The sequence below is a fragment of the Xenia sp. Carnegie-2017 genome, unplaced genomic scaffold (assembly GCF_021976095.1).
Source record: "Xenia sp. Carnegie-2017 unplaced genomic scaffold, XeniaSp_v1 HiC_scaffold_16, whole genome shotgun sequence".
NCBI classification, from domain to species: Eukaryota; Metazoa; Cnidaria; class Anthozoa; order Malacalcyonacea; family Xeniidae; genus Xenia; species Xenia sp. Carnegie-2017.
This window is the reverse complement of record NW_025813469.1, coordinates 11,095,129-11,118,524: the sequence shown is the minus strand read 5'-3', so window position 1 is coordinate 11,118,524 and position 23,396 is coordinate 11,095,129. Positions and strand designations below refer to the sequence as shown.

Below are 23,396 nucleotides of genomic sequence, written 5' to 3'. Positions count from 1 at the left end.
GTCAACTTTCCTTCATTTACAACGACAAGGACTTTCACAAAGAGTGCAGTAATGAGGTTCTTAAATACATCTTCAAATTTAATCTCCAGTCGAGTTTAGGTCAAGTGGTAAATTTGTTAAAATTGAATGGTGTGTTGGCAGTGGCAAGTGCTTCAGTAGAGAGGTCGTTTTCTTGCTTAAAAGGGTAAAAGCTATTTAAGAAATAGAATGGGTCAAGGTCGGCTTAGCTCTTTGTGTAGAATATCTATTCACAAAGATATCATTGAAAAGAAAGAGGAATCAGAGGTGTTGCATAACGAGGTGGTTGAAAATTTGTAGAAAAACCAGGAGGCTGGCCTTTCTTTATAAATGATGAGTATAGTATGTGTTTTGATATTTGTTCGTATAATACATGGTACTTCATTGAGAAAATTAAGCATAACTTTAAAGAATAAAGCCATCCCTGTCTACTTGCCCCAATCTAAACAAGTTTAAACTAACAAGTAGAATGCTAAGAAAATCTCTCTCTATGCACTTTAGAAGTGTCGTATACTATATTATTTTTGTGCTAATACAAATTTCTTCTGTTTATGCAGGGCAGTGATGAGTAAATTATGTTTTAGGGGACAATTGTCTCCTGCGTAACGTTTCTCTGAGCCACCTTTAGTACCTTTTTAACTAGTTGCAGTTTCAACGATTGCCACATTAAGAATGCAGCTAACAAAAATGGGTTTTTATAAATTATTGTACAACAAATAATTCGCCCTAGAAATCGCAGGAAATGCTGTTTCCAAGGCTCTGGATTTCAAAATTTTCGGGGGGGAGCATGCCCCCGGACCCCCCTAGTGGGGTCGCGCCTCCGGCGCGAGATGGATTGGCGGGAGTGACTATTTTTCTTAGCTACGCCACTGATGATGACTCGGCGAAAATAAATTGCTTGTGACCAGATTTATCAGTAATATAGTATTTATAAAATGAAAACAATGAAATGCGTGAGCTGATCTCTGATTGGTCTATAACTGTGCGTGCAACAACCTGTGCAAACTTATCACTGAGCAAAGTCAATAAAATCTGACAAAGGGAAATTTGCAAATCAATCATTAATACATTTTAGATGAGAAATTGAATTGTTTGTTTTCCGCAATTATAAATTTATAAAAGAAATAAAAGATATGTGCCAGACATGTGACGTAGCACATTTTCCTTTGTATCTCTGAGAGGAATGGTGAAAATTCTAAATGAATTTTATGAACGACCATGAAGAAATTGTTAAGAACGTTCATAGCTTTCTCCGTAAAATATCACAGCGCAATCACTCATTCGACAAAATACAACGATCAAGGAGAAATCCTGTTTAATTTACCATGTGTTAGGTGTCCACGTGTTCGTATGAGCCTTGAAAAAGTCGATCCAATCTCGTTTAAGGATATTTAAGTTGTGCCGTATTTTAACATTCAAGCTTATTATTTTCAAAACTGATCTTTGGAGACCTTTATCAACTTTCAAATTAAATTTACATTTGGAGAAATCAACCCTGTAACATTTTCGAGGTTGTAATTAAATTGAGAATGGAAACTAATTTATACAGCAAAAAGCTGCGGTTACTTCCGGAAGCACACCTTACCCCTTCTTGAGCGTTCTCACAAATGTTTTCGATGTAATTCCCAATGCATTGGAGAATCTTGAAGTCATTTTTCTCACCAGAATCAAGAAAAAAAAACAAACATAACTGACAAATTCTTTATCGACAACTTTTGAAATCAACTTCATGCAAAACAAATGTTAACTTGCTTGTTTTAAAATCGTTGACACAAGCTTAATTCAAAAGAGTCGATACAAATCCAATGTCAAGTGATTTCATACTTCCATGCAAAAGTACACAAGTGCTTTTACCAAAACTTGCTCTTTTTAAATCAACAAATTATATCCTAGCAACATTCTTTTTAGGCTCTTTTACTGCTCTTAATGTATTTTGTAAGGCCCACGCGTGATATACGCTAAAACAAAGTCGAAAAAATTTTACATTTCAAATAATTTAATATTATATGAATAACCCATCAAATAACTTGATCAAATAACATATCTATTTTTTTAGTTTTAATATGCTAATTTTTGATCACACAATCGTTCTCAGATGCAGCAAACACCATAATGTAGTTCGTACACATAACCACAAAGCTTCTCACGAGGATGGCAGTGATAAAAGCGTTCAACTCCTTTACTACCATTTGGACAGTGGCAAGCCTTTAATGCTTTGCCTAAAAAAGAAAGATATTACTGAAATCATTCAGATTTTAACTCTTTCTATTAGTATATATTCAAATAAAGAGAACAATCTATATACGTCTTTTTAAATCTTATATGATTGTGACAGGGGGGATGGACTACATTCTTATTAAAAATTGAGAGAGGATGTTTTAAATGCATTGGAAAAATCGTAAAAATTGACTAAATGTCAGTTTGTCAAAATTTGCAGTCAAGTTCATATGTCATTTTTACATATAGATAGCCTTTAATGAGTCAATAATTATAAAAGTATAACTACATAGGCATTTTTAAAAATTAAACTCATTAAGAATCAGTAAACGGAAGTGTTTTTTAGTGACCGTATAATTCAATTGTTGAAGGTACACACAGAGCAATCGCCATCATTTGTTAAATCAACAAATCATAATACTCTGCAAACCGCTCACTGTACGTGAGCTTTTTTACAGTGTTTTAAACCAGACAAACACAATAGAGCTATTACTTTGAAAGTAATTTTCATGCAAGTTTCACCAGTGTGTAGTGCATTTGATTTTGCATGACAAGTGCAACATAGTCAACAATTTATACAGAGTTTGCATGTCATGCGCTGATATGTATATTACACTGGATAATGAATCCATGTATAAAATATTGTAAGATATTTGAATCCGGAAACTGGCTCATCTGATTCTGAGCTACGAAGGGGGGGAGCTGGCATCGGTCCCACTATACTATACTTTTGTTTTACAAAATCACAGTTTTGCGTTTTTATTCGTCCTACAAACTTTTGATTCGAGCAAAATTTTTGTGAAAGGGACAGAACAACCGGCAAAGATATTTAGTCCTAAAAATTTTGTCTTCTTGGCTTTATAATTGCAGAAAACTGAGATGGTACAAGGTCGACTTGCATTGTTTTGAAACCAACTGGAGATTATATGATGCTGCTAATTCTTAAGAAATGTAAAAATATTACAGAATCCCACAACTGCTACCAAAGTTCCATCTGCAATGACGTTTATGGAAGATTGCGACAAATTTACTTATTTAACAACACTTCGTTATTCACATCGCAAATATCATAATAATTTCAAATTACGTCTTTATTATATCAGTGAAGAAACAAATCAAATCGACATAGAAAAATAATCAGAAAGACAATTTGATGAACAATAGTAAGTTGAAAACGGTATCATTAAACTCTACGAGATGTACATCATCAAAATATGCGAATTAAAGTACCTCTGTTGTCATTATGCGAAGCAAAGTTTTCAACCAGTTCCTATGTGAACAACTTCAATATCGATGAATATGTTAAAGATATGAATACCTTTGCTCTTACTTTGTTGTAAATTTGCAATTTAAGTATTCATCTTCTAAAAATGCCACGCATGGATGAAATTATCCTCGTCACCTTCAACTTTCAAATTTCATTACAACTTGCAATCTTATTTTTCAGTCGTTACAAAGCCAAAAAAACTGAGCTTCAGGGTTACAACTCTCTTACAATTTCAAGATAAATTAAACTTACAATATTGGAATAAATTACGTGAAAAAGTTATGAGCAAAAATCTCAGCAAAAATTAGCCAATCTCATCATATACGACAGCATAAAAAGTGCATTTATTCGATTTTTTTTCGGTTGAGGGTATCGACAAGTTTTCAAGATTTTGCCTGAAGAACAGGCAGAAATAACCGGCTCTATATCCTACAATTTGATTACACTCTTAATTGCTCTCCATGTAAAGCAAAAAAGTTAATTATCTACCTGGTTTTTCGAAATCTTGTATTATTACGTGAGGGAAGGTGTGCGAGCAATGTAAAAAAGCCAGCAGAAGCACGACGTATCTTAAGCATATCATTTTGTTGTTGCTAAAAAAAGAGAGATGAATAATAGAGATTTAAGATCATAATCTAGCATTTTAAGTTGTTAAAGTGGGTGGTACACGACTAATGATACATAGGAAATCTGAACACTGATCAAGTAACATAACTTCACTTTTGTTTTAACATCAAGCACCTTTCTTATAACGCTCCTCGTTTTAAATTATTTAATTTTATCAAGCTCACAGCTATCAGGTCATAGTTAACCCTGCTGTTTCATGCAATAAACTGCAGTCCATCATATAATATTTTAATCTTTTTTACCGAAGACCACAATAAGAAATTTTTCACTTGGATAAAATCAACTTTGCTACTATAGCTAATTAATTTGCAGATTACGCGTTAATGGAAAATTTTTTTCCTGATATAAGTCCATTAATCATGAATCTCTATTTATTGTGCTGTAACGAGACAGATGTAATTATGCCGGTAATTCTTTGCACGATTTGAACTATGTATGCAACATGGAAAGGAATCACAAATACTAATTCTTAAGAGTCCAAAATTTTTTATGCCTGTGGATAAATATTGACAATTTTTTATTTAATTTGTTACTACAAACAAATTCAACCACAAAAAGACGCACAAAAGATGGAAATATGATGTCTAGCTGTTATTGCTCAATTTTTACATTCGCATGACGATCCAAAAAATAATAAAATAAGTGAATAACAAAACATGAACTTTACACGCGCGAGAAAAATTTTTATAAGAAAAAATTACAGCATATTAGCATTGTATTAACTTTGAACTAATATCAATACATATTAAACAGATACTTACCTCGCTCAATTTACTTGTTCAATATAGATTCAAATATGATGATTCGGCGAAAATAAATTGCTTGTGACAAGATTTATTGGTAATATAGCTATATTTAAAATAAAATAATAAAATGCGTGAGCTGATTGGTCTATAGATATGCGTGCATCAGCCTGTGCAAACTTATCACTGAGCAAAGTCAATAAAATCTGACAAAATGAATTTTGCAAATCAATCATCAAAACATTTTAGATGAGAAATTGAATTGTTTGTTTTCCCTTATTATAAATTGATAAAAGAAATAAAAGATGTTTTTCGTCTTCGCACATGCTTATGCAAAGCTCGGAGAAGTTTGTGAGCGCTCTCGAAAGCGGGGAAGTGAACATCTTTTATTTCTTAAATGTCAAATTTTCCTCATGACAGGCTTTGTGTTGGGAAAAGAAAGTCTTGTGACAGAACCATTCTATAAAGGTCACATTGATTTTCACCTGCAGTTGAATTCTTAATCCTGTTCATATTTTGTAATCTTAAGGTTGGTTCTTCGGAATTTGTTTTTTACTATATTTTTTTAAATTCTCGGCTAGACTTGGTTTTTGGTGTAAATATAGACTCCTCGAAGTATTTTCTTTTTACTACCTTTTCAAAAAAAAAAACACATTCCATTTCTAGTTCAAAGACAATGGACACTTTGCTAAAGTTTGGTATTTGTTAACCGATACCATAGGCCTTTAACAAGTGCATGCTACTTGCTAGCCATAAACGCGTTTTATATCGGAAATAATATTGTATTGCTGCATAAATATATTTAAGTGCTTGATCTGTAGCTCAAGTGCTAATTTCTATTGTTGAAAAACTGCTCAATTTGACGTTAGTCGCATCACTAGGCCTGGGGGAGGCAAAGTTGGGGGCCAGGAGAGCAGGATGAAGGGAGGCAAAGTACAAAGTAACTAACTGAGGTAAATCATATGATATGAAAGTAATTGACATTTTTCTTCGGGGTGATAAAAATTTATAATGATCAGTCAATTGCGAAACATATATATGAATAAGAGCAATTGTTATATAATTAATAATTAATGCTTGCGGTCAGTGGCGGATATAGGATTAGTCAAAATAAATTACTGCTGCATATTTTGGAATATATTTACATTTCTAAACCCCTCAGAGACAAGTCTATTGGTGAAATTTTATTCTTTAGAAATTCAAAACCAATAGTGCTTTTCTCAAAGTACTTTGAATTTAAAATTAAGCAGCTCTAATTTGTTTTGCTCACTGCGGCTCGCTGTGACTGACTACCCTGAGATCCGCTACTGGATGAGATTAAGCATGATATCAAAAAGTTTTCAGACTGAGATCAATGTTATTTGCCTTGCCATAGCGAAGCTGTGACGGATGACGCTGACAGAGGTCTGAGCCCTCTATGAACACCAAAATATCAACTAATTTCTTTGAGAAAATGGCCATATCTCCAAAGTCCCATCTGGGCGAATTAATTTGTTATCGTGGCAGGTTAATTTGTTATCGTGGTATGGTGGCCTTTACAACAGAGATGACAAGATGAATACTTGCATGTCTAAAAAAATACTATAAATTGGCACGAGGAAAGTCCAAACAAAGTTATTGCGACCACCAATCTCATTATGTACATGCACTATATATTTTCTATGCTAAAACCTCTTTGTTAAAAAAGTTATAAGTTCATTAGTTGACAATTTTAACGTCAATGACGGCTTGTAACAATTTTGTTCAGTGCAGTGTTGCCAGATGAAATTTTAAAATATTCTTGCGTCAAAAGTTCACAAAAATGGCAAAAAGTTTATATTACATCTAATTTTTAAGATCGGAAGTTAACGGATTAACTGGGAAATTTTCGGAAAACCTCGGATATTTTCGAAAACTGTCGGAAGTATTCGGAAAACATCGGATTATCTTAAAATCGTCGTTGTTTTGTAAGACCTATCGAGCTAGGAAGATTTTCTTTTCATTGAACTATGATTTATCTATACATTCTTTATGAAAATGATGAAAATACAAAAATGCATAATATTTAGGAAAGTTCACAAAAAGTTCACAAACTTTTAATGTTCATGAAATGTTCATGAAGAGAGCACAAAGTTCACAAATCTGTGAACTTTGTTCACGATCTGGCAACACTGGTTGAGTGCTACACTTCACCAGAGCTTCGTTATTACATACTTAACATGCGAAATTTGCAAACCGATTTTGAAGCAGTCTTGCGATGGGATGCTCGTGCGAGCCGAGATTTTTTAGAAAATGCTTGTCTTTTGTATTTGCGATATTTGAAACTTTTTATGTAAAATATCCTAACTGCCAGAACTGCCAAAGCAATAATTAGGGAGAATATTTTGCTAAAGGATCATGGGGTCACACGTGTGCTCGTCAAATTTTACGAAACCATGATTGGTCAAAAACGAAAATTATAAACAAACACAAATAGATTTCTGATTGGTTTAATCATAACTCGCCAAACTGGAACGAAACAGCATTTGTGGGACATATTTTGTCAATTGTCACATGCTTATCGTATTATAAATTGCTTATCGATATTGTTTTCGTGAAATATTTCATAATTTTTTCAGGTTATTGATATCGGACTCAGGTATGTAATTATATTTCTATTCTATGTCATCCTAAAACCTACTTATGTATCTCTTTTGCGATTGGCGATAAAAATTAAGCCTGAACAAATGATCATAACATTAGCAGAGAAATTCCCGAGAAATTGCCTTGGAAACAGTCTGTGTTGGCTATGTTGGAAGATAAATCTTTCTACCCTTTCTTGAATCCCTCAGTTTTGACATTTTTGTATTTATATGTAACGAATTTAACGAGGAAGTTTGAAGTATCAAATTGTGCTTTCGGTTTGGTTAAACTAGTAATATGCGACAAAAAAGTGAAGGAAATGCTTTCCATGCAATGCTACGTCATTGTGTTTGAAACCTTTTGCGCGTAAACATAAACGATTTTCACAGCGAAATATGTAGAATGTAGTATTTATCTGTGTAGTCGTGTCTACAAATGATTTCTAAGCATTTATTATCGACATTCAATATTAAATGAAGATATGATCATTATTTCATAAGACATTGAATATGTTAGCGGATGTCGATTTGTATGCTTGAAGTATAGATTATTTCTCTTTTAGGTTAGCTGAACATGTAAAATGAGTGTTTTATATCTCTAAATTTTAATTAATAAGGACATTTACCGAGGTGAAAACGCTAAGTTCTTTAAAATACCAATAAACAAAAGCTTTGATGGTATAGACATCAACAATTGGACTTGAATTTGAATTACAACCGTGAAATTGGCACCATATTGGGAACACAATAGTTTTTTATTTACAGGCCTTTGTTTAGCAATGACTTGAAATTCTCAACTTAATTATATAAGATCATATTACGCGCATTCGTGTCATCTAACTATGTCGATGATTTTCTACAACTTATATTTTTGTGCACTCTCCAGATTTTCGATATATTTTAGACAATATAATTATCTATATTCTGGCCAAGTTTAAAAAATTCTACGGTGTAGTTTTTTATTTACAGACCTTTGTTTAGCAATGACTTGAAATTCTCAACTTAATTATATAAGATCATATTACGCGCATTCGTGTCATCTAACTATGTCGATGATTTTCTACACCTTATTTTTTGTGCACTCTCCAGATTTTCGATATATTTTAGACAATATAATTATCTATATTCTGGCCAAGTTTAAAAAAATTCTACCGTGTAGTTTTTAAATTATAGGCTAATTAAGAGAAATGGAAAGTACACTGTAATATAAATCTTAGTGTTTTCTTCAATTTCTTGACTTTCATATATTTTTTTGTGATGGTTATGAACAGTAAAATAGTAATAAACAGTTAAGAATTGTTTTTTACTGTTGTATTTGATGGAAAACGTGTTTTAAAGACAATTTTTCGATTTATCATTTTGAATGATAAATTTAGTTGAATGTGTTGATGATTGTTGTGATGATTGTTGTGTTGATTGTGGTGCCCAATGTCTTGCCAATTTCACGGTAGTATTTGAATTTATATTTGTATTCATTAAACGTGAACTTTTTTGTAACAGATATGGTTAAATTACAAAGGTTCTAACTAATAAAAAACCATATAACTAATACTATAAGGACATATTTTTATATAAACAATAATACATAGCTATTGCTTAATTCATACTACCAATAAAATAATTTAAACTGGTATCTACTTACTTACTTCAATTCATACTTAGTGTTAAAAAGGCATTTTTAAAATGTTCAGTCTTAAAGCAAGAATGTTTGTAAGATCCACAACTTCTCAGATCACCATGAAGAGGTATTCTCTTTGATGAAAGAAAGATCATGGACAGCATGTAGACTTGCCTTATTTATTATGGCTAGCTTTTCAATTTGCTATCTCTGGTTTTAATGTGCGTAAAACGAAGACTACATTTGTATATATTTAGAACAAGTATCATCATGAATAAATATTGATTTTTAAAGCAAAAACTGTTTGCCTCTTTTAAGTGACGAGCTGCCAAACATCACTGAATCATTATTCTGCTATATGGCCCCTGCAATGAGAGACAAAATTTAAATCTGTAATCATTAAACGATACAAGCCATCACTTTAGAAACAATTTGAAATATATATGCAAAGAAGATTATGATTGATACATTATGCAACATAAAGGTATTAGAGTAAGAAGTTTTGCCAGTATTTTGGTTTTGTGGTTGACAAAATATTACATATTCATGAGTTTGGGAAAATTTAGCAATGTTATTTGGGTGAATTTAGCTTTCATACTTCCAGTTAATTATATATTACTTGCAACAATATCCTTCTGTTTTTTTATTTTATAAAACTACAACTAAATGGTTTTCATTTATTTAGATGGCCTGATTGACCAATTAGGAATGTTGCTCATCATAACAAAAGCATAAAAATCACCTGGTTCAATTTTGAAACATTCATACTCCCCCATGTTTGGATAAGGCCATACAAATACTGAAATGGTTTAACCACTTGTGCAAAGTGTACGCCTTAGTTCGCATCTTGTTCTATGAATCTTGTCTTACTGGCACTTTTTAAAATATAAATTGTAGAAATGCTGTCATGTGAAGCTCCTGATGCTGAATGCATCACATCTTTAGCTTGTGTTAGAGAGACAAAAGAAGGTATTTCTTATGTTATATTTTATACGTCTACATGTATATAGCAAAAAGATAGGATAAAATCCGAAATACGTCCGAAATTTAAGTTGAATAAAGAAATTGCAATGGAGATTGCCCCATTTCGCTTTATTACAAATCATAATCAGACAGAATGACAGGTAAAATCAGGCTGTTCGATTAAGATATGTACAAACGGAGCTGTAAGTGTTAATTTTTGATTGATTATTTGCAAATTACGAGAAAATTAGCGCTGTTTTAATTGAAACAACGAGTTGAAAAGAAGAGTGCGGATACATTGCCTGGCCTACAGGTTTCAGAAAGTAGGTTTTTTTGTGAATAAAATAAAAAATTGTGTAATCATGTTGTGCTAAATGCATGAACAAAGAGCTTTGTTTTGCTTTGTTTTAAAAAGGAAATCATCACAGGTGTATAAATTGTGTTTTGATGACAAATTTGTCTTTCAGATGTTCCTGAAATGTCGAGTGAGAATGATATGTCCAAAATATATTCTGATGATGAACTTTCTGATGAAGATGATTTTGATCCCAAATTTACCAGAGGATTTCTTGACGACTTTTACCGTATTCGCAAAGACGTCACTGAAAAATTAAAACAGTAAGTAAAAATCCACTTGAGACTTGTAAATAATTTTTAAAAATGCTTGCAAAGGTTTCTTCTCCATGCATAAGATACATTCAATTATAAGTTGTATTTACATTTAAAAAGTCGTGAAGTATAGCTACGTAATTAGGCACGACAAACGTTTTCTGTAAAATATGGAATGAATTCAACCATTTCTCGCACTTATGATTCAAAGCAATGACTGACGCGTGTTTAATTGTTCTGAAAAACGTTTTTTTGTTAAGTTTTTTGCTTTTAAAAACATGCGAATATGAAATTTCAATTGTGATACAACGCTATATTTTAGTGAAAATCACACAGTTTACCAAAAATAAATGTCTTTTCTTTCTTGATGTATGTTGTAAATAAGGAATTATTGTTTTGTAGATTTTCTTGGATAAATGGATATTGCGGGATAACATTCAACCCAGAACCACGTTTGTATGTGACTGTAATAAAGGAAAGAAAAAATGATGAAGATTCTTTGAAGAATGAGATCAACGACAAATTTGGTTGGAAAGCGTCTGATTATATTGATTTTCGTTATGCCGATAGCTCATTACCGACGTTTCGATATTTGTCAAATCAAGGTAAAACAAAGTAAATGTCATAATCCTATGAATGTAGGTTATGAAAATTACTTTGGTACAGTGACAATGGTTTGCAGAAAGAATCGTTAAGAATCTACAGTACCGACCTCGAGTAACATGACTTGACTCGCGAGTATCGAATGGCGAGTGGGCGAGTCAATTGCGAGTCACTCGAGAGTGACGAGTTGTGATTGAGCGAGTGTGAGAGTTTGCAAGTGAATAAGTGACTCGCTGTTTGCGATTGAATAAAATAACTCGGAAAAATTTCTTTCTCCAGGTTCTTAAGTGTAGTGACAAGTAAAATTCGTTCAACATTTTGAAGGCAACGGTTTTATATCTTTTTATGAAACATGGGAGCAAAACGACTATTCATTTGAAGCAATATCTCGGGACCTAATGACAAAGGCCATAAACATTTAATAGCAAGAATGATATAAAACCACGTGTATAGGAAAACCATGTGTATAGGAAGGCCTTTATATCAATAGCGACTACATCCAAAACTCCAGGTGAACGAAGTTCTTTCAGAATCGAATTCAAAAGATTATACGTACACTTGTCGCATCATAGCTACATTTCTTAAAAATTTGGCTTTAAAGAATATTCGTTTTTTAATGCATTCTTTCCTAAGATTATATATGTCCATAATCTAAGACTTTTAGAAGAAAATAATTGAGCGCTATTTAGATTTACTCATTGATTGCGTGCCGTTTACTTTACATTTCTCTATGGTCTCTACCGCTTTACGAATAACGTTTCTGGCTTTGTGCCATGAAAAATGTAAAGTTATTAAAATACTTTTGTAAAAAAATTCAAAAGATTTTAACGTCATTAGGTCCCACTCGCCAATACTCGCGAGTCAAGTCATGTTACTCGAGGTCGGTACTGAATGTACATATGCTTTACGAGAGTTTAAATCTTAATGGGACTGAACCAAGCCTGTTCACGATATTATTTATATTCTAGATAACATACCTGCGTTTTACTCGTTGAACTATGATACATGAAACACTAGCTGTAGTAGATAATCCTAATAACCAAACGAAGTTAAATTTTACATCCAAACACGCGAGATTTTATCCCAGACGAGCGTCTTTACTGTTTAACAATTCTGTCTCGGCGAGTGAATTGTTTTAACTGCTGCTTTTTTGTAGAGAAAATTACAAAGCAACAGGTGTTGATTCAAAAAAGTATGAAAAACAAAAACTATACCCCCGTGTTTCGGGGGTATAGTTTTTATTAAAATGCAAAACTACAACAGCATTTATATGTTTGATGTGTTTTTCTTGTTATACTGTCAGCCAAACAAATGTTCAATGTCTTCGTAAAAAATCTTTTACATACAATTTTGCTTGTTTTTTTTAGCGAGCATGTTTAATCGTTTACGTGTTTTTCTTTATTAGTTGTGAGCGTTCTTCCTTGAGTGAACAAATTTTTATCGTTAGCAGTATTTCACACATTGTTAACGACAAATATTTCTTGCTGTTGGCAGCGTTGCATGTATTTTAGTTCAACGGTATTACTAAGATAAAATTGTATTATTTGTAAATTGCATATTTTAAAAAGAGATAACCAAAGTACAATTATACAAACGAACTTATATTAATTTTAATTTGGCATCATATAGTAACTACCAGGTAGAACCCAGGAAATGATAAAAAAAGTAGCTTTATGTAAAAAGAGACATGAAGTGATATGTAGCGAACCGAAGAAGATACGTGTTTTTTTTAGTAGGGTCAAAAAATCAAATTTGGCCAATGGATCTCAGGCCTTTTATTATGTTAAACCATTGAGACAGTATACTAAATATACAGTACAACCTTTCTATTGAATTTTTTCGTGTCGCGCATATATTATTACGCATGTGATTACTATAATGACACAATAGGAATTATGAAATGACTAACGACAGCCATTAATCTAATTAAATAAACAGACAGTTGCACAGCGAACTGGACCTACTGTATATTTCCTGTACTGTGCCAGTGAACCAAAAAATTGAAAGTTTACGTCTGTGGAAATTTTCATGCCACTAGAGCCCAGTCTTCACACGCAATGCAAGCATGATGGAAACGAAAATTCTTAAAAATGATGTTTGAATAACATAAACTTTAATTTTCTTGTCATAACTAAAACACAAAATTTATAAAAATTAATATGAGATTGAACTTCTTACATATTTGACAATCAAACGCATATTCGAAGTCCATACATTACAATGGCTCTGTAGGAGTTATGATGTTTTTTCAATACTATCGAAAAGCTTAATGTAAAGATTTTTTGTACCAGTTTGAACAATCCATCAACGCCAATACTTGATCATTTATCACATAATTCAGTTGAAGATTTGCAAAATAATTTTACCTCATTTTCCTCAAATTATTTACTGCTTGAGCACTGACAAAAACTTGGAGAGAAACCAACTTTGACAGATTGACGTATGTTGTGAACTGGAATAGTTCATTCACTTCACCAGAGGGAGATATACTAAAGGTAATGGAAAAAAAAGATATTATGTAAGATATTTTATAACTATGCACTAAAGAAGGCCTTTACAATATAACGGATTCGCTCATCACGACATCTTCATTTGCTTTGAAGGGGAAACTTTTCGGAGTAAAAACTTATTAAGTTGATAGATTAAGTCTATTTGATTGTGTTTCTAACGTTGAACAATTTCACTGCCTTTTCTTGCAACAAAAATCCTTTACTATAATGGTCTTTACTTATTATTTCTAACGGAACACTGTGTCAGTGTGGTGTTACTTATCAAGAGAACTATTCCCGAAGCAAAGTTTCCATACGTATCCACTTACAACTGTCATTCAATGTGTTATCTAGCACAGCAACTTAGAAACCGAACCATTTTTTCATTCCGCATCTATCTTTGAATCCATGATTGCTTACTTAAAGCAAATCAGCACCCTCCTGCGTCTCTTTCAGCATTTGCTAGGAGAGGTATGCACCCCCTGTCCCACACCCCCCCGAGCAATTCATTCTTACTTTATCTCCTATTCGATCATCCCTTAGTTCCTTGTCCTTTTCTATAAAGTTTTTTCATAATTTTCTACTGGTTAAACATTGTAGATCTTTCGTGTATACAATTTTTTTGTTGATAGTCTTGGCTCTTCTTCGTCGACTCTCCCTACCAGATGGAGATGCCGACTACAACTTCAATTTTACGAGCTCAGAAATTGTCTGTTATCTATTTGACATTACAAATCTTGAATCAATGGCTGCTTTTCCAAGTATCTATGCAACATAGCAATCTATGTATGACCTGATGACCTAAACATTTGTATTATTGTATTGAAATTTTAAAGTGTTGTATCAAGAGGCGTGATGATCGAGTCCCCACAGGATTCTACTTCATCATTGGTTATTGCTCGCTAAGAAGTCACGTGAGAACGCGCGCTATCCGCAAGAAAACACAGCCCTCGCACATTCAGCTGAGTTGTTGCTCCAACCCAATTAGGGTACAGCTAATTTGAATACAGGTAAACTGCTAACTATAAATACTGATGCTCTTGCATTGCTTGGTCATGCTACCCATCAATTGTCTATGCATCGGAGACAAGCTATAAAACCTTGTTTAAATAAGGAATTAGGATGTATTTGCTCATCACAGGGACCAGTCACTGAGTTTCTATTTGGGAAGAGTTCCATGCTCAAATTAACAACATCAAAGCATCCAATAAGATTGGAAAAGCAATGGCCTTATCACGGTCTTGAGGACAGCCTATTAAAAGCAAAGAGTGTTGGAAACATCCATCCAAAATGACCAAAGTTCTTTTTCGGGGGAAGACCCTTGAGATAACAACTTCAGAATACAGCCTCTTTGCCATTGTTTGAATAACAAACGTAAAACGTTACAAGATAGAACTTTTAAAAGCTATGTGCTGCATGTGTACGTCATGGACGCTTATCTGTAATTAAATGTAATATGACGTAAATCATTCATGCATAATGTGCAACGACATAGAAAGAGTGAGCACTGATAAAGATCGACTCATATTTTGCAGTAATTATTTACCAATAGCTAAGATATAAATAATCAATTCTAAGACAGCAGAATACTGCAGTGCTGCATTGCATTTCTTGGTTTTAAAATAAATGAAAAGTTAAAATAAAAAGAGTTGAAGACCTGTGAACCAAAGAGGAGTGGATTGCTTGACGGAAGCAACGCAAAAGATGATGTTTGTTTCACAAGGTACATTTTATTTTTAGCGCTATGGAATTTAGACAAACAAATTTTTAATATTCAAACACGTTGCAAATTCGTGAAAAAGAATTTGGCGATTTGTTTTAAATAGCCAGATCTTTGACTCGAAGCTCCAATTTCGTAGCTTATTAGGTATCCTCTAAAATTACGATGAAAAAAAATAGTTCAAGAAATCAATTGTGACAATATTAACTATTGTATTTGCGTATAATAAAACAAAAGTCAAAAATCATAGTTGCCACTGTATCGTAACATCAGGGAATCGATTTTGCCCCAAAATGTGTGCCGTATTTTGGACTATAGATTATATTCACTGATTATATTACGATGCCACCTTTAGTATTATTTATAATCTCTATGATCGACAACACCACTGGTCAAACTCATACACAGTTGTAAGTTTGAAGATTCTGAACAAATACTAAAGCAATAAATTTTCTTTTGTCTCTGTCATTAGTAAAATACTAAAACCATTTATTTCTCCAGTAATTTATTATAATAATCAAAGGTTATATGAACATTGTAAGTTTACATATTCAATTTTAAGTAGTGTTTAGCTTTAATATAAACAAATTTTACTGAGTTATAATGTTCTGATTATTTAGAGAATAATTCTGTGCTTATAAATACTTTTGTCCAAAGGGTAAAATTTCAGCAATGGCTCCATATCGTGGTTCATTCGTTGAAGGAAGATATGTCCATGAAGAACTACTTCCCATTTTAAAACACTCCACAGATTTAAGATGTTCACGTTTATTATTCTCACCTCCCATGACAACAATTGTATCACCAGTTAGAACTGCACAACACCTGGATCTCTTTTCCAACATGGATGGTAAGACTGTAACCTTTCTTGTATGACAGTCATACATGATAACACTGTTCAAATATTTTCTTCCATCGGAACCTCCAAGAAGAACAACTTGATCTCTCCATTGAACTGTTGCCATTTCAGTCAATGGATGAGGTAATGGAGGCATTTCCTTACATGTAAGAGTCCTTGGATTAAATTCCAAAACACTCGACAAAACTTTCCAATCTTTTCCCTTTCCTCCAAAAATAAGAACTTTATCATCAACAGCAACAGCTCCATGGTTAAATCGTTGTTCAGGCATATGACACAACTCTTTGAAAACATAAGATGTTTTACCAGTAATCTGCATTACACTAATTTGATCCAATGTTGTAAAATTAGTATAATTATATCCTCCAATTTGAAAGATTTGTTGTTTATAAACAACAGTTTGGTGCTGGCAACATTGATAAGGAAGCATTGTGGGAAGTTTCCTCCATGTCAAAGGAAACTGTTTAAAATTCAATGTCTCAATTGATGTGCATTCATTACCTCCAACAACAAATAAATTATCATTATATATAAATGATGAAGCATAGCTGTGTATACTTTCCATTGATGCAATGTCAAACCATTTCTCCTCCTTCCATGAAAATATTTCAACACTCCTGTTTTGGTAACCTCCAGCAATCAAAATATCACCTTTTACTGAGTTCATCACCATTTCAATTGATGATGTCAATGTTTTAACATGTTGTTCACTTATATTCATATTTTCAAACATTTGAAACATCATGGCTTTCATTTCTTTGGTCATTGTAGAAAGGCTTTGTTGAACGTCTTTTATTTCTTTCCTTGATTCCATCATTTCTTTCTTTAATTCCATTATTTCTTTTGTAGCCTGACAAGATACATCATTAATTTTTTTATTTATTTCAGTTCTATCTTGATCCATTTTTTCATTTATTTTAACCATCTGCATTTTCACTTTTTCAACATGATCAAAATTTCGTTGAAACATTTCTCTAATCTCTTCAAAGTCGTGAGAAGGAATCTTTCTGTATTCACATAACTCAGTTTCATGTTTAATCTTGTCTCGTTTGTTTATCTCCTTGTCACAACGTTCATTAGAACACAACACTGGAGCAAAGCCACAATTTTCAACATGTCTTTCAAGATCTTCAACGTTTATAAATTCCGGACAACCACGACTAGCGAAGTCGCAGTTGATCTTTAACTTTGAAATGATATTATTTATAACACGCGCTGGAAGAAGTGTAGCTACAGTCAAATCATCTTGACATTGAGGACATCTTTGTGCATTAACTCGTAGATGTTCTTCGATACATTTACGACAAAAGATGTGTTCATTGTGGCACATTCTGGCATCTTTATGACATTGAGACATATTGGACAATAAAATTATCGTTGACAGGGCTTTCAAATCTTGATTCATCATATCCATATGAATCGTAATTATTAGGACGACAAGCCATTTCATACGTTTTCCCATATAATTCAGGATCAAAATTAATCCAAGTGTAGACGAAATTATTTGTTTATCGCAAAGTTAAAGATAGAAGATACGTTGAAATTCTCCGTCGACGTTTGACAAACACGGAAGTTAAAAGCGAAAAATAACAACGCCTAGTTTTATATTTTAACATATTTATGTAAAGCAAAGTAAAAACAAAAGATAAAAGAAAATAGTGCAATGAAGCAGATCTACAAAAGACATAAACAATATTTTAAAACATACGTACAATGTGCACACGTGCTTTGCTTTTCATACGCTGTCGATTGAATAATTTTCAAACTGCTATCTATGCCTTCATTACACACATCAATAAACTTTTGATCCATTTTCCCATTTATTTCATTCATCTGCATTTTCACTTTGTCAACATGAACAAAACTTAGTTGAAACATTTCTCAAATTTCACCAAAGTCATGAGCAGCAGTCTTTCTGTGTTCACATAACTCAGTTTCATGTTTAATCTTGTCTCGTTTGTTTATCTCCAGACCACAACGTTCATTAGAACACAACACTGGAGCAAAGCCATAATTTTCAAGATCTTCAACGTTGATAAATTCAGGACAACCACGATTTGCGTAGTTGCAACTGATCTTTAACTTAGAAATCAAGTTATTTATAAGACTTGCTGGAAGAAGTGTAGCAACCGTCAAATCATCTTGACATTGAGGACATCTTTGTGCATTAACTCGTAGATGTTGTTTAATTCAATAACGACAAAAGATGTGTTCGTTATGTTGACACATTCTAGCATTCTTAACGACGTTGAGGCAAACTGAACAGTAAAAAGTTTCAACAACAGCATTCTTAAATCTTGACTCTTCATATCCACTTTCATAATCTTTAGGATGACGAGCCATTTCATATATCTTTACATATAGTTCAATATCAAAATTAATCCAAAATTTGACGAAATTATTCGTTTATTGCTCCAAGTTGAAGATAGAGAATATATTAAAATTCTTAGTCGACATTTGATAAACACGGCAGTTGAAGGCGAAGATTAACAATCCCAAGTTTTGTATTCATATTTATGTTAAGCAAAATAAAGACAAAAAGACAACATTAAAATTATTCTAACAGGGGACAAAATGTTGAATTTAATAATTAACAGGCTGTAACGTCACCGATTATAATTTCAATCTATTAATTCCTTACACTGTTGCCATTGCTAAGCGATTTTGTGTTGGAATATTTCACATTTTGTTGAGGTTATTCGTTTGAAATCAGGTATGTAATTGCATTTCTTTTCATCTATGTTATGCTAAAACCTACTTTTTGTATTTCTGTTTGCGATTAGGATAAAAACTGAAATAAATGATCAAAACATTCGCACAGAAATTCGCGAGAAATTGCATATGAAACAGTCTGTATTGGCTATAATGGATGAAAAATCCTTCTCCCTTTATTGCTTTTGGAAATTCCAGCAAGTCGCTCAGTTTCTATGTTTTCATTTAACGTAGAAGTTTGATGTATCAAATTGTGCTTTCGGTTTGAACAAATTAGGAAATGCTTTCCATATTTTACTAATTGTGTTTGAAACTTTTTTGCAGTAAACATCAACGATTTTATGTAGAATGAAGTTCTTATCAGTGTAGTCATGTCTACAGACGAATCTAAGCATTTGTTATCGACATTGAGCATTTTAGCAGAATGTTCAATTGTATGTTTGAATGTAGATTATTTCTCTTCTAGGTTAGCTGAACATGTAAAATTTGTATTTTATACCTCAAATTTTAATTAATAAGGACATTTACCAAGGTAAAAACGCTAAGTTGTTTAACATACCATTAAATAACATGTGAACAAAAGCTTTGATGGTATAGACATCAATAATTGGACTTGAATTTGAATTTGTATTTGTATTTATTAAATATGAACTCTTTTTTGTAACAGTTATGGTTAAATTACAAAGGTTCTAACTAATAAAAAACCATATAACTAATACTATAAGTACATATTTTTATACAAACAATATTACATAGCTATTCCTTAATTCATACTACCAATAAAACAATTTAAACTGGTATCTACTTACTTACTTCAATTCATACTTAGTGTTAAAAGACATTTTAAAATGTTGAGTCTTAAAGCAAAAATGTTTGTAAGATCCACAACTTCTCAGATCACCATGAAGAGGTATTCTCTTTGATGAAAGATCATGGACAGCATGTCGACTTGCATTTTATTATTGTGGTTAGCTTTTCAATTTCTTTTCTCTGGTTTTAATGTCCATAAAAGGAAGACTACATTTGTATATATTTAGAACAAGTGTCATCATGAATGAATATTGATTTTCAAAGAAAAAAATGTTTCCCCTTTTAAGTGACGAGCTGCCAAACATCACTGTATCATTATTCTGCTATGGCCACTGCAAGGAGGCTCATTCATCTAATCAATGTGCAAGTCAATATTTTGGCTTTGTTGTTGACAAAACTTTACATATTTATGGGTTTGGGAAAATTTAGCAATGTTATTTGGGTGAAATTAGCTTTCATACTTCCCCTTATTTATACAATATTTGCAACACTATCCTCTTGTTTTTCTTTTATTTTATGGTTTTCATTTGTTTAGATGGTCTGATTGACCAATTAGGAAATTGCTCATCATAACAAAGCGTAAAATCACCTGGCTCAATTTTGAAACATTCATGCCCCCATGTTTGGATAAGGCCATACAAATACTGAAATGGTTTAATCACTTTGCAAAGTGCATGCCCAAGCCGTCTTGTTCTATGAAGCTTGTCCTACTGACACTTTTTAAAATATAAGTTGTAGAAATGCTGTCCGCATTAGCTCCCAACACTGAATGCATCACATCTTTAGCTGGTGTTATAAAGAGAAAGAAGGTATTTTCTTATATTTTATTTTATCGGTAATTATCTGGCACAAATATGTTCTAATGAACAAGATACAATACTGCTATTGTTTTATTTTGCTTTATTTCAAATCATAATCAGTTAGAATGACATGTAGCTACAACCAGCCTGTTAGATATGTACACAGAGTTATATGTGCATTTAATTACTTCAAGATAATTTGTAATGTAATTAGTAAAAAAACGGTTTTAAATCGGTTTTAAGTCGATTAACAATAAGTTATAAGAAGAATGTGATTTTCTTGCTTTGCTTAAGTTTATAAGTTTTTTAATAAAATGGTTAAAAAATGTTAAGTCATGATTTTTGCATGATAATGGCAAAAATATGGTACTGGGCCAATATCACAGAAATAAGTATATTTACGTACAAAATATAATTTTTTCTGAGGTAAGTTTGTTTTTACAGGCGCAGATTACTGCAGCAATCACAGACGTTATCACAGGTGTATAAATTGTGTTTTAATAACAATTTTGTCTTTCAGATGTTCCTGAAATGTCAAGTGAGAACAATGTGTCCAAAATATATTCTGATGATGAAGATTCTGATAAAGATGATTTTGATCCCAAATTTACCAGGATTTCTTGACGACTATTACCGTATTCGCAAAGACGTCACTGAAAAATTAAAACAGTAAGTAAAAATCCGCTCGAGACTTGAAAATGATTTTTAAAAATGTTTACAAAGGTTTCTTGTCCAAGCATAAGATACATTCAATTATAAGTTGTATTTACATTTAAAAAGTCGTGAAGTATAGCTACGTAATTGGGCACGACAAACGTTTTCTGTAAAATATAGAATGAATTCAACCATTTCCCGCACTTTATGATTCAAAGCAATGACTGACGCGTGTTTAATTGTTCTGAAGAACTTTTTTATCAAGTTTTTGCTTTTAAAACATGCGATATGAAATTTCAATTGTTATACAACGCTATATTTTAGTAAAAATCACACAGTTTACCGAAAATAAATGTCTTTTTCCTACTTGATGTATGTTCTAAATAAGGAATTATTGTTTTGTAGATTTTCTTGGATAAATGGATATTGCGGGATAACAGTCAACCCAGAACCACGTTTATATGTGACTGTAGTAAAGCAGAGAAAAAATGATGAAGATTCTTTAAAGAATGAGATCAACGACAAATTTGGATGGAAAGCGTCTGATTATATTGATTTTCGTTATGCCAACAGCTCATTAGCGACGTTTCGATATTTGTCAACTCAAGGTAAAACAAAGTAAATTTTACTTAGCGTATTTAAGATTAAGACAGTAGATAATCATATCTACAGCACCGCTCGCGTATTTGTTAACATAGTTTTGCGTAAGATACGCGTATCGTTCTTGTATCATACGCGTATCATTCTCGTATCATACGCGTATCATTCTCGTATCATACGCGTATCATTCTCTTATCATACGCGTATCGTTCTCGTATCATACGCGTATCATTCTCTTATCATAAGCCTGTTTTCCACTAGCCACGTATCGTAACGTATCGTAGCCAAGCAGTAAAATAACGCATTGTGCTTGTGACGTAAGGATTCTGGCGCATGCGCCATGTTACGTTTTGCTGCATCGATACCGATACGTGTACTAGTCAAACAAACTTCTATCGTTCTCATATCATACGCGTATCGCTTCTCGTATCATACGCGTATCATTCTCGTATGTATCATACGTATCGCTCTCGTATCATACGCGTATCATTTCTCGTATCATACGCCTATCGCTCTCGTATCATACGCATGTGTTCTGTATCATACGCGTATCATTCTCTTCCATTATCGTTCTCGTATCGCACGTATGCTCTCATCATACGCGTATCGTTCTTGCACATCATACGCGTATCGTTTCTCGTATCATACGCGTATCGTTCTCGTATCATACGCGTATCGTTCTCGTATCATACGCGTATCGCTCTCGTATCATACGTATCGTTCTCGTATCATACGTGTATCATTCTCATTATCATACGTGTATCGTTCTCATTATCATACGCGTATCATTCTCGTATCATACGCGTATCGTTCTCGTATCATACGCGTATCGTTCTCGTATCATACGCGTATCGCTCTCATATCATACGTCGTTCTCGTATCATACGTTATGTTTCTTCATCATACGCGTATCGTTGTCGTATCATACGCGTATCGTTCTCATATCGCGCGTATCGCTCCGTATCGCACGCGTATCGCTTCGATATCGCGCGTATCGTCTCGTATCATACGCGTATCATTCTCATCATACGCGTATCGCTCTCGTATCATACGCGTATCGTTCTCATCATCATACGTATTATCGTTCGTATCATACGCGTATCGTTCTCGTATCATACGCGTATCGTTCTCGTATCATACGCGTATCGTTCTCGTATCACGCGTATCGTTCTCGTATCATACGCGTATCATTCTCTTATCATACGCGTATCGTTCTCGTATCATACGCGTATCATTCTCTTATCATACGCATATCGTTCTCATCATACGCGTATCGTTCTCGTATCATACGCGTATCATTCTCCTTACGGTATCGTTCTCGTATCATACGCGTATCGTTCTCGTATCATACGCGTATCGCTCGTATCATACGCGTATCGTTCTTGTATCATACGCGTATCGTTCCTCTTATCATACGTATCGTTCTCATATCATACGCGTATCGTCTCATCATCGCGTATCGTTCTTGCATCATACGCGTATCGTTC

At 33.0% G+C, this 23,396-nt stretch overlaps 1 protein-coding gene and 1 long non-coding RNA gene across 2 annotated transcripts in view; one reads left to right on the top strand and one right to left on the bottom strand.

Annotated features, from left to right (window-relative positions):
• Nucleotides 1-1,996: 1,996 nt before the first annotated feature.
• On the bottom strand, nucleotides 1,997-4,952 carry LOC124437465. Its single transcript, XR_006945697.1, has 3 exons — nucleotides 4,891-4,952; nucleotides 3,992-4,095; nucleotides 1,997-2,237 (listed from the first exon to the last, which is right to left on the bottom strand). It is a non-coding gene; the product is annotated as an uncharacterized LOC124437465 (long non-coding RNA).
• Nucleotides 4,953-7,377: 2,425 nt separating this feature from the next.
• LOC124436065 overlaps nucleotides 7,378-23,396 on the top strand; it is a 33,118-nt gene continuing 17,099 nt past the window's right edge. The window contains exons 1-5 of the mRNA XM_046985991.1: nucleotides 7,378-7,489; nucleotides 9,409-9,574; nucleotides 9,988-10,059; nucleotides 10,521-10,671; nucleotides 11,065-11,267. Of these exons, the coding sequence (XP_046841947.1) occupies nucleotides 9,562-9,574; nucleotides 9,988-10,059; nucleotides 10,521-10,671; nucleotides 11,065-11,267 (439 nt within the window). The 5' untranslated portion in view covers nucleotides 7,378-7,489; nucleotides 9,409-9,561. The remainder of the gene's footprint in view (nucleotides 7,490-9,408; nucleotides 9,575-9,987; nucleotides 10,060-10,520; nucleotides 10,672-11,064; nucleotides 11,268-23,396) is intronic.